Raw genomic sequence first — 13,834 nt, 5'->3', positions numbered from 1 at the left:
AAATTTTCTATAGAAATAAAATTTTGACAAAATTTTCTATAGAAATAAAATTTTGACAACATTTTCTATACAAATAAAATGTTTACAAAATTTCCTTTAGAAATAAAATTTTGACAAAATTCTCTATAGAAATAAAATTTGGACAAAATTTTCTATAGAAATAAAATTTTGACAAAATTTTCTATAGAAATAAAATTTTGACAAAATTTTCTATTGAAATAAAATTTTGACCAATTTTTATATGGAAATAAAATTTTGACCAATTTTTATATGGAAATAAAATTTTGACAAAATTTTCTATAGAAATCAAATTTTGACAAAATTTTCTATAGAAATAAAATTTTGACAAAGTTTTCTATAGAAATAAAATTTTGACAAAGTTTTCTATAGAAATAAAATTTTTACAAAATTTTCTATAGAAATAAAATGTTGACAAAATTTTCTATAGAAATAAAATTTTGACAAAATTTTCTATAGAAATAAAATTTTGACAAAATTTTCTATAGAAATAATATTTTGACAAAATTTTCTATAGAAATAAAATTTTGACAAAATTTTCTATGGAAATAAAATTGTTGACAAAATTTTCTATTGAAATAAAATTTTGACAAAATTTTCTATAGAAATAAAATTATGACAGAAATAAAATTTTGACAAAACTTTCTATAGAAATAAAATTGTTGACAAAATTTTCTATTGAAATAATATTTTGACAAAATTTCCTTTAGAAATAAAATTTTGACAAAATTCTCTATAGAAATATAATTTGAAATACAATCTTGACAAAATTTTCTCAGGACTAAACTTTTGACAACATTTTCTCAGGACTAAAATTTTGGCAAAATTTTCTCAGAACTAAATTTTTGACGAAATTTTCTATACAAATAAAATTTTGACAAAATTTTCTATACAAATAAAATGTTGACAAAATTTTCTATAGAAATAAAATGTTGACAAAATTATCTATGAAAATAAAATTTTGACAAAATTTTCTATAGAAATAAAATTTTGACAAAATTTTCTATAGAAATAAAATTTTGACAAAATTTTCTATAGAAATAAAATTTTGACAAAATTTTCTATACAAAAAAAATTTTGACAAAATTTTCTATAGAAATAAAATTATGACAAAATTTTGACGAAATTTTCTATAGAAATAAAATTGTGACAAAATTTTCTGTAGAAATAAAATTTTGGCAAAATGTTCTATAGGAATAAAATTTTACAAAACTTTCTATAGAAATTAAATTTTGACAAAAATGTCTATAGAAATAGAATTTTATCAAAATTTCCTATAGCAAAAATATTTTGTTAAAAAAATATTAAACCTATTTCTCGAAAAAATCCCGACAAAAATCCCCAAGTTTATGGAAATTCCCCACCAAATCCCCAAGTCGCAACTTAAAAATTTCATCCCCATTCACGAAAAAATATCCCCAATTTGGGGAAAAATCCCCAATACTGGCAACACTGCACACAAGGACCACAATATGTAAAAGAGCCAAATCTCATATAGAGACCGTCTTATTGTTTCAGCAATACGAAGTACGATTTGATATTGGCTTAAGATAAATTAGCGTCGATATTTCAAGAACAACATGTTTAAATCGAGACTTAATTTAATTTAATTATTTTTATAATATAATTTTATGTATTAATTTCCTATATTTATTAGAATACATAAATCGAAATAAATTTACTTCAAATATAGCCAATCAATTAGCTTGGAGTTTTTACAATTATTTTGATAAAATTTTTAAAATCTAACATCAAATTGTTGTCACAGATATGTAAATATTTTCTCAAGAAAACGTTGACTAGACAATAGTGTTTATATTGTCAAACAAAATTGAAGAATGAATATTTAACTATAAATAAAAAAATGTGTGTAGGTGTTTTTGTTTATTTATGCTTACACTTCGATGGCAGAAGAGTGTTTGCAGTAGCAATTGGAGTTTTTTGTCTGTCATACACTAAAGTATCATTTGCATATTTTTTGTATAATAGATGCATTGGATTATAAAATTTCTCATATAAATCATACATCTCTAAATGACTGTTGCTGCTGTATTCCCAGTAGTGATGTCTTCTGGAACTACGACAACGAATTTTGTGTAAAGTTATCAAACCAAACAAGCAAACCACTTTCCATTTTTCTCAAAAACTTGTCCGAAAAAAACTATACAAGTCTAATCCAAAGCACATTACATTAGGCTAACTGTAGGTTAACAGCAGGAGAGAGGGGATATGCACGAAGACTGTAGACTGTATAAATAACATGACTTAGAAAATAAAAAGACACATAAAAATTTTTGGTATTTATATTTTTGTTATAGCCATTTATTGTAGCAACATAAATATTTTGGTGCCTTAAAAATAACACTGAGAGGAAAATTCAAAATTCAATTGTAGTAGAGAGAAAATTTCGTTGTATTTTCCGTAGCCATAAAATCGAATCATCGATCGATATTGTTTTTTTGTTTTATTCCAGAATCCCAACACATTATAAAGTAATATACGTCCGATCTAGCTGAAATTTAAACTATTGTGTTCCAATACTCCGAAAAAAGTAAACTGTATTAAAGGAAGAATGAATTAACTCGTGCCAAAATTGAACTAAATGGTACTCCACATTTTGAGATTTACACACTCTCAATTATAAAACAAGTGAGGAAAGTTTAAAGTCAGGCGGGACCGACTATATTATACCCTGTACCACTTTGTATATTCACATTTTCGATAGCATATCAAATCCGTCCAATGTGTTGGATGCTATGTATAATGGTTTATTCTCCCATATACATATATTTAAATCTTACCCGATTTTGACAAAATTTGTACGAGGTCTTCAAAATGTTTAGACCTTAAATTTAAGTTGGCTAATGCCCTGGGATTGAACAAAATGTTAGTATGGGAAACATTTAAATCTGAACCAATTTTGAGGCAACCTCGCAAAAGTGTATCTATGATTTATCGATCGATATATATTTATTAGAAGTATAAGCAAAATGGAGTCATTGTTGCAAGTTTTCGACTTAGCAGTGGCGATTTTATAAGGAATATGTGAGTGTTTTGGCCATTTTTGCCCAAATCGGAAAAAACATATATATGAAAGCTGTATCTAAATCTGAACCGATTTCAACCAGCCACATTTTTTTCATTTGATTTAATTCAATATTTTGATTTTTTAAGGTGTACTAAACAAAAATACAAACACCTAAATAAGATAGCCAACATTTATGTAAATGCCGAAAGCTACTGTCACTTTCAATGAAAAGTGATACCATTGGAGGAAGACAGCATCAGCAATTCACAACATGCAGCCATCGACAACCACCACCATTCGAACAGTCCATAGAATAGAGCAAACAACCATGGAGATAGCTTGGAATTGTTACAATATCCTCTTTGGTAGCACTATTTTTATTTCCATAGCTTCGATGTGGATGCTTTTAATTTGGTCTTTGGGTTAAGGATTTTTGTTTGTTGGTAGGTTAGTTGGTTTACATGACTCCATTCAATTTAATCGGGTGGTTTTACTTTTCCTCCAATTGGTTGGAACAACCGACCATCACCTTCGTTAGAGTTAATAAACCATTTGGCTGGCTCGTTTCTTTATTATATTGATTGAAGAGGTAGTTTTATGTCCAACATCAATACACAACAATAGCGACTGGACAAAAACATTGGAATTGCCCATGTAAATTTGTGACCATTAAATGGTTTCCTTGTATTATCGTTAAATTTTAATCTAAGCTTTGCAAAAAATTGGCTTTTATAGTTCACCCCTTTTTGCTAGCTGTTGGCAAAATAATACTTATACAGCAAGTGGTCCTTCTAGCTATGATAGTGGCAATGGATCGAAGAAGGCATTTCATTATTTTCCTACTTTTTCCTACACATTGGTAGGAAGGCAGAAAAAAATATTATGAAAAAGATATTGACAAATTGCTATGATTTTATAAAGCCAAATATTGAAATAATTGTACTAAATTAAATTAAATTAAATTAAATTAAATTAAATTAAATTAAATTAAATTAAATTAAATTAAATTAAATTAAATTAAATTAAATTAAATTAAATTAAATTAAATTAAATTAAATTAAATTAAATTAAATTAAATTAAATTAAATTAAATTAAATTAAATTAAATTAAATTAAATTAAATTAAATTAAATTAAATTAAATTAAATTAAATTAAATTAAATTAATGATATGATATGATATGATATGATATGATATGATATGATATGATATGATATGATATGATATGATATGATATGATATGATATGATATGATATGATATGATATGATATATGATATGATATGATATGATATGATATGATATGATATGATATGATATGATATGATATGATATGATATGATATGATATGATATGATATGATATGATATGATATGATATGATATGATATGATATGATATGATATGATATGATATGATATGATATGATATGATATGATATGATATGATATGATATGATATGATATGATATGATATGATATGATATGATATGATATGATATGATATGATATGATATGATATGATATGATATGATATGATATGATATGATATGATATGATATGATATGATATGATATGATATGATATGATATGATATGATATGATATGATATGATATGATATGATATGATATGATATGATATGATATGATATGATATGATATGATATGATATGATATGATATGATATGATATGATATGATATGATATGATATGATATGATATGATATGATATGATATGATATGATATGATATGATATGATATGATATGATATGATATGATATGATATGATATGATATGATATGATATGATATGATATGATATGATATGATATGATATGATATGATATGATATGATATGATATGATATGATATGATATGATATGATATGATATGATATGATATGATATGATATGATATGAAATTAAATGAATTGAAATGAAATCGTCCGTCAGCGAATGTAATGAAGTGCATCGCGACAATAGTAAATTGTTCCTTCAATAATCTTGAGGTGACGTTAAATATTTATCGGATCAGCCTTGTAATATCACACGACATAAATAAAATACTGGCGTACAAATATTCCTCAAAATCGTATGAGGCATAATCAATGAATTTATTATGATTTCATATCTGTGATAGGGATATCATTATTACATTCTGGGGCCAACTATGTGGCACACAGTGTTGGGCCCCACTTATGGAGATTTTGTATGGTGCATGGAGAAATTCCATCAATGTTTCGATAATCTCCAGCTATTATGAATGCAATCGAAAGCGAAAGTTAAATATTACAAATAATGTCATAATGACGACGTTCGTCGGTAATAGTCCGTTAAGACCCATTGAACTTAAGACGCATACAATGATCTGGGTAGCAACAACAATATAAATAAGAAATTGGACCTGGAAGCATTAACGGCATCATTGGCAACATGGCATCGCCCTAAAAAAAAAATGAAACGTGCCAAGCAACCAATATTGAAGTACTTATCCATACATCTATCTGTACATCATCTATTCAAGCATCTATCTCAACGCTCATCCATCTGCTTCAGTTCATATCCAAGTAATACGTTTGGAATATACATATTTCTCCAAGATCGTCAACAAGAAAGGTATACAAAACAATTGAATACCTATGTATCTATCGGTTGTATTGAATAAATAGACGTTTCCAAATGAAAATCAATAATGGCGATAGCCCTACAGCATTGATGCCCATGGCAGATATGCTGGTGCGGTGACGGTGATGATGATTATGACGATGGGAACAATGGAATACTTAAAGGTGTGAAATTTCAACAACATATCAAACTAATGCTCTGACATTTAAACAGAAGGACGGACACATGAACCGACCCAAGGAAAAAGGTTGGTTGGTCCATTAACAACCTCACTTTCCATTTCATTTGAATTTCCACACACACAGTGTTTCTCTTCTAGACAATTGGTTGCAACCTATTAACCAAAGAAAAAACCGGTGTATGTGAGCCACCAATCCCTGATGTATCCATAGGGTTATTCATTCGTCACACGTTTTCTTTCCTAATAATCTTATTATGCCACTAAGCTTTTCATTCATCAGCTTCCATCAGTATTGTCTTTCTAATTTGTTTTCTCCTCCTTCCTTTTTTCTCTCTGCATAGATTGAAGAAATTACCGAGGCCATGGAGACAATCGAATTAATTGTCCACGATGAAGATGATGATGAGGGAGAAGATGATCACTTGATTGACCGAGGAGGTGACAATTATGCTGTCCTAGAACCCGAAAAAGAACCTAAAATTATGGGAAATCCGCCATTGAAGCCGCCAGCTCCTCCTTTGAATACCAATCATAATATAAACCCCTATCCGAGTGGTACGAATAACAGTGATTCCCTCAATTCCACATTCTCTTCCATATCATCGATAAGCTCATCACGTACCGCTATGGAACAACAGCAACAGGCAATTCAAGCATGTAATGAAAGCCAAGATAACAATAATTCGGACTTTGCCAAGGGTGCCAGGAGACCAAGCTATGAAATTAGCAACAACAATTCACCACATAATTCGCAAACACTGCAAAAGCAAGCCACATCTTCACCAAATCTATTGGCCAGTCCATTACAACGTTTGGCAGCATGTAACACAAATTCAGCCATTGGCACCACAATGGAACGTTGCAATTCCGGTAGTTATCTGGGGCGCCGATCATCGATGACTACTCCCGATAGTGGGGTGAGCAGCCAAACGTATTTGACCAGCACCTGTAGCACTAACATGGCTTTCTCACAACGTTCATCCAGTCCGAATGTTAAATCGATTGGCATTGGTACGACATCACGTTTGTATTGTGACAAATCTGTTAATTCATCACCGGTTCATGTTGTTTCCACCATGACTTCACCCATACATGAAACGGCACCCCATGGCTCTCTTACATCCTCCGCCTCGCATCATTCATTGAGTCGTGAACATGCGCTTAAATTAGAAATCGAACAATTGCAAGAGCGTCTAAAGGATACGGAAGAGCGACTAGAATCTTTTCGCATACAACATGATACTGTGTCGCAGCTTCATCGTAAGCTAAGGGAGAGTAATACCCAATTGCAAGAGGAATCAGAAATGTTGAAATTGGATGTTCAACATTTGAATGAATGTGCCAATGTTTTACGGACTGAGCTGCAGGCAGCTCGCAATGATCGTGATGAAGCTTTGGAATTGCAAAAGGTATTACAAAATGAACTTGAAGAGACGAGAGCTGAGAGGAAGAGAGCCTTGGAAATGAAGGAAAAAGATGTGAAGACCATACAGGATTTGCAACGGCAATGTAGGGAAATGGAGAGAATATTGATGCGCAAACATCCGGATTCAGTCTCGGCTTTGATAGGTAAGTGTGGAAACATAATCATGGAATAGGACAGTACTCATTTATAAGAGAGAGAGAGGGAGTAGAATTCAACGATCTTTCTTTTCGCGGCCATCGACATTCAGAGAGTCCCATACCATCACTTGTAATCAGTGTTGCCGGGTGATGTTTGATTCTTCCCCCCAAATCTTAAGAAAAAAAAACCCCTAAATTGGTCTAGACTTTTTTTCAAAAACCGCCAAAAAATGTAAGATTGTAAATAGTACAAAAAGGGGGTCCTTTCAACAGAGCGTTTGAAAAAGATAACGAAAATAATGCTATTGCATGCTTGCATATATTTAGGAACTTGGGTTGACTTCCCACATCTTTTTTTTTCTCATAATTCATGCCAGAATTGTTCCGAATTTGGTTTAGAATTGCTCCACTATATAAGGTCTAAAATATTTTTTTTACCCCCCAAAAATCCCCCCAAATAAATCTAGCCCCTAAAAACCCCCTAAACATGAAAAAACCCCAATCTGGCAACACTGCTTATAATGGAAAATTTCTTCTGGGAGACGTTCTTAGAATCAAATTCTCGGTTAAGGTTTTTACGATTTGCTCAGTTTGAATATTGCATTCCGAGAAGGCATGTATAAGAAGGCTACGAGCCATCCTCTAGGACCCTTTAGACCGTGGTAGATGAGTGCTAGGTTGTTAATACATTCTATAGGTTTTGTAACCATCTGAGTTCTCCCAAACTCTGGTGGGCTTGGACCATCAAACATTACTCGAATTTTTCCAATAGTTGTTACTCTGCGACAATTGGGATCCGTATTCCACAAACCCCATTGTTATTCCAATAGGTTTGAAGGAGATTTTAATACAGGGAATGAAACCTTTGGACCGTTTGCCAAAGTTCCGACTTTTCAACACTTTTCTTAGAACCAATCTAAAATCTATTTATTTTCTTTGCAGTTGCTTCGAAAGGTGGTGGAATGTCCAGCAGTGATCAAGAGAATCGTAATAGTCGAAAACTTTTGGAACAGCGTATCGCACAATTGGAAGCCGATGCCAAAGAACAAGACTACAAAGCCCAACAAATACTTGCTAATGTTCAGGCCCGTTTTAATTCCGTACAAGCCAAATATGAAACGCACATAGCCGATTTGGAAACCCAAGTATTAAGGTAATAATAAGGCAACAAATCCACATCCATATATACCAAGTAAATAATATCTCTCTTTAATCACACAGCCTTCAAGAAATCAATACCAAACTTAATGAGAAAATCGAATCTCAAGTTCGAACCTTGGACTATTTTGTCTCCAAGAAAGCTGAAAAATTCTACAATAATTGTACACAAACCGAAGAACCATATATTCAACCTACTCCACCGCCACCACCTGCTCCCGTTACTCCATCACCAGTTGTGGCCAAAACACGAAAGATTCCAAAGAAAACTATTGGGATTCAAACACAGGCATCGTGTACACGTGAAAGCGGTACCAATACTATTGGTAGTTCTGCCCAACCACTTTCGGCTAGCTCTAGTACTAGTAGTACAGCTAATTCTACTCCTAATAATTCTCGACCGAATTCAAAACAGAGTGGTATAAGAAAACCAATGGCAACAGCATCGGGAAATCATCTTTCCTCTGCTATTGCTTCCAAATTACCCGTCTCTCAGTCGGATTCAACCATTTCACTGATGGCTGCTCAAGCGGCTTTAAATGCCAAAGAGGATGCCCATTTATTGGCCACCATTCGTGGTATGCGTGTCGATTTAGCCATTAAGAATAAGGCAATGCAACGCTTAACCCGCGAATTGGATGAATGCAAAAAGACAATAAAGAAGATCCAAAAAGAGAAAGATGGTAAGTGTGTGTTTAACTTTTTCATTGCGTAAATTGTCTAATGACAATTGACATTATTGTGTAGTTTATTGGGAAAACATAGAATTTTGACCTATGCAATTTAACACTTAAATGCACAAAGTCACTGATTCCTCAGAAAAAAATATATAATATGCAAAGTGGTAAATAAAGAACATCTGCATACCACATTTAAAAAAAAATTATCTGTTTATACACTTCACCACTACTGTGGTACAGGGTATAATAAGTTTGTGCATTTGTATGTAACGCCAAGAAGAATAAGTCTGAGACGTTTAGTATACCGATCGTCTTAGAATTAAATTCTGAGTCGATTTAGCGTTGTCCGTCTGTCTGTATATGTAATTTTGTGTGCAAAGTACAGCTCGCAGTTAAAGTCCGATCGTCCTCAAATTTGGCACATAGTTCTACTTTGGCTCAAAGACAATTGCTATTGATTTTAAAAAAATCGGTTCAGATTTAGATATATCTGCCATATATATTTATCACCGATATAGTCATAATTGACGTATTTCAACGTATTTTCTCAAAATTTCGGGCAGCCAAATATTTTGGGGCTTTCGTAAGATACGCAAAATATCAGCCAAATCGGTTTATATTTAGATATAGCTCCCATATATATCTTTCGTCCGATTTGAACTTATATGGCCAAAAAAGCTAGAGTTTTGTCCTGATTTGCTTAAAACTTTGCACAAGGAGCACGTTTAATAGTATTGTTAATTGTGCTAAATTTGGTTAAAATCAGTTCAGATTTAGATATAGCTCCCATATATATCTTTCGCCTGATTTAGACTCATATGGCCGCAAAAGCCAGAGTTTTGCGCTGATTTTCTTCAAATTTTGCACAAGGAGTACGCTTAAGATTATCATTCAGTGTGCTAAATTTGGTTAAAATCAGTTCAGATTTAGATATAGCTCCCATATATATCTTTCGCCTGATTTAGACTCATATGGCCTCAAAAGCCAGAGGTTTGCCCTGATTTGCTTCAAATTTTGCACAAGGAGTACGTTTAATAGTATCTTTAAGCGTGCCAAATTTGTTATATAGAAAGATATATCTCCCAAATATATCTTTCGGCCGATTTACACCCATATGACAAACTTTCCACAGAATGGTCGAATTTTAATTAAAGCTTCGACTTGTGGAAATATCGCCCGAATATCACACACAATTGACCACATATCTTGGCGAGATTTAACCAATATCCTTGTAAAACGCCACTGCTGAGTAGCAAAAATTGTAAATATTACCCAAATTGTCCTATATCTCGAATACATATGTATCGCCCGATAAATCATAAATGCTCTTTTGTACAATTGCATCAAAATTGCTTTAGCATTATATTTCCCATATTTTTTACTAACATTGTGTTTCATCCCAGGGAGTAAGCCGATTTAATTTTTAATTCTAGCGATTTTGTAGAAGTACAAAAAATTGTCTCCAAATCGTTTCAGATATAAATATTTGTATATGGGAATATAAACCTTGATAATAACTCCTAATAAATTTGAAGGAGTTGAGATGGTAACACAAATTTTGGTCTACATAATGGTGAAGGGTATAATATAGTCGGCCCCGCCCGACTTTAGACTTTACTTACTTGTTTTATTTTAAATTTTGGTTGTATCTTAAAAAATACGGCGCGAATTAAACTAAGTTTTTATTTACAAATTGGCAATTTTATTTTAGTGGAGAATAGAAATTGTTTACACTACACAGCTTTTTTACCAACATTACTTTCATCTCTGGTAAATATTATTTAACTTACAATTTGTAGTTTTTTGAATTTTTGGTAATTTTTGATTTTGATTTTTTTATTCATGTATTAAATACAACAAACTTGATTTCATAGAATTCGGTCAAAATTTTATGAATTTAGGAATTTAAGAGGTAATATAACTATACCAAAATTACCCTAAATGGGAATGCTTTATGGGAAAAATGAACTACTTCGTGCGAAAAGTGAATATCGTTAAGACAAGGAAAACACAATATAAATAGAAAATTACACCCTCTCATAAAAGAAAAGAAAAAATCATTGGCGCCAAATCGTGAGCATTTTAACCATACAGTAATTCATTCTTACTATTTTTGAGAATTGTATGAAAATATTCTGCTTTAAGTATACGGTCATTGAACTTTATTCCCACGTTTGTTCAATAACATTTTGAGACATACTTGGGATAAGAAAAATATCATTGGTTTATGGAAAATTTAACTACAAACAAAATATTTTTTTTTTTTTTTGCAAACAAGATAAATTTAGAATTAGTTTAACTACTGACTTTTTCTGGGAGCGCAGAATAAAAATGCGGGACTTTTTAAATGTTTGACAATTTATTCGGACAAAAAGACTGATCAACCAAATCGCGACGTAAAATTGATTTTTTCTACTGTGTTTGTTAGTTCTATACGACACCGGCTGATAACCTTAGACCTTATGTCAGTACTGCATAATGACTTTATAGCTGCTTGACTGTCGATGAAAAAGCTGATATTGCTTCTGAATAACGGCCTCATCAACAGCGACTCAGCAGCCTTTGTGATCGCAGAAATCTCAGCCTGAAATATACTGGAATCACTATCCAGCGTGTAAGACTCCAGTTCACTGCAATAAATGCCGCTGCCCGTTCCTTCTTCCATCTTTGATCCCTCTGTATGCATGTTCAGGGTTCCGAAGGGTATCCTCCTGTCTTCCTACTCCTCCATACTTGGTATAATATATGCCGATTTGTGATGATAAACATGCTCCGTGGCCATAGGTTCCGTCTCTCTATAATGCCCGGCAAGAATTTCAGTATGCCTGCAGGCAGTACTCTCCAGCGTGTCCAGGCTCTTAAGTCTCATAAGTGTCAGCTCTGCTGTTTTTCTTACGTGTAAATCAAGTGGGATAAATCCCATCAGTATCTCCAATGAAGCAGTGGCCTCATTATTCCTCATTATTTCCTATTTATTCTCAACATATGATTTTGGTGTCTCACGATTGTCCACCAAACATTACAACCATATGTGGCCACAAGTCTTACAACCGCGGTATAAAGCCAACCAAAAAGAGAAGGCCTCATTCCGCATCTTTCCCCAACAGGTTTATGATCATTATATGCTTGCACTTAAAAATAATGTGCTAAAAATTTGAATTCCAAACATATAATTTTTACACCGAAACATATAAACAAATAGTATTTTTCGCCCGTATAGAAGATGGAGATGAATAGAGTAAAACTTCCCATAAAATTCAACTATAAAAGTCAATTATTCGAATTTTGAAAAAATCGCGACTTTTTTAAATAGTTAAAAGTCAATTTTAACCAACATAAAAAGTTGATTATTTGATGTAGATTTATTGCAAATGTATATTATTCGATTTTGAAAAATATCACAAGTTGAAATAGATTTACGGTACGATCACACTGGCGAAATCTTTGACAGAAATCAAAAAAGACTTCGTCGCCACGGTCACACCAGCAAATATGTTTACCTTTTATTGGGAGTATTTTTCAAAAACGGTACTCGTATATTTCGTAGATTGACCTGGAAAAAAGTTTGACCCTCATATTGGTCAAATAATTGCCTAGTGTTACCATACCCTAAGATTTTTTTAAACAAAAATTAAACAAAAAAATTTAAAAAAAAGGTTGAAATGTAGAGTATTGAAATGTAGACTATGGATACAAAAGTATCCGTAGTCTCTACATCGATAAACCATAATATAGGTCTGTAAAAAATCCACATTTTCCTCTGTCCATCTCAAAGATAACTAGCAGATAGTCGACACATATATTCACCCTTTTTTGATATTCTTCTATACCAAAACTATTACATATGATGCTCTTCCCCATCGAAAATCACCAATTGTATATACGAAATATATTGGATTTCATAGAAGATGAAAACAAACTTTTCGCCCATGACGAAATTGATTTCTTTCTTATTTAAACCGCAACACTTACCAGTCGAAACAATAAATTTCTCCGTACATGTTGGCCGCGGCGGCGGCAGAGTCATTGAAAACAAAAGTGCCAAAATGTATACTCCCATTCTTTTTGAAGGTACTTGAAAAAGAAATCCACAATAATGCATCATTGTCGCGTCATAGTTGTCTCGGGCATGACAAAACTAAATGAATTGAAATGACGATTCATCCATCTCAACATACTCCAATAGTCGTATAAGTAGCCCGCAGGCAATGTAATATTTAGCTTTCAAAAATTTCATTATTATTGCAATGCAATATGTGTGAAGAAATTGGCGTAACATTTCCCTCAAGTGTTATCCATAACGGAAATTGTAAATCTAATTTTGGTAAAACAAAACGAACCACATTTATTTTTAGATTTTTCTTTCAAAAATTCGCCATATATGTAAAAGTGTACTTTTGTACCGAAGTATAGATTTTATGAGATATCATTGTAACGTGGTTTTCTTCGTGGGCTTAGGTAGGCCAGTGACCGTCCAGGATTACCTTTTAAGGATCCACAAACCTTAAATAATAACACACTACTTTTATTCCTTTGCGGATTTTTATTAACAATTCTTATTTATATACAATATAATTTTGGGTAA

At 32.1% G+C, this 13,834-nt stretch overlaps 1 protein-coding gene across 1 annotated transcript in view; it reads left to right on the top strand.

The window, feature by feature from the left end:
* LOC142230726 (uncharacterized) overlaps positions 1–13,834 on the top strand; it is a 260,167-nt gene that overhangs the window by 225,690 nt on the left and 20,643 nt on the right. The window contains exons 2-4 of the mRNA XM_075301355.1: positions 6,190–7,417; positions 8,354–8,564; positions 8,633–9,252. Coding sequence (XP_075157470.1) covers positions 6,190–7,417; positions 8,354–8,564; positions 8,633–9,252 — 2,059 coding nt within the window. The remainder of the gene's footprint in view (positions 1–6,189; positions 7,418–8,353; positions 8,565–8,632; positions 9,253–13,834) is intronic.

This window comes from Haematobia irritans, chromosome 3 (genome assembly GCF_050003625.1).
Source record: "Haematobia irritans isolate KBUSLIRL chromosome 3, ASM5000362v1, whole genome shotgun sequence".
Lineage (NCBI taxonomy): Eukaryota > Metazoa > Arthropoda > Insecta > Diptera > Muscidae > Haematobia > Haematobia irritans.
This window is presented reverse-complemented; position numbering and strand designations above follow the sequence as displayed.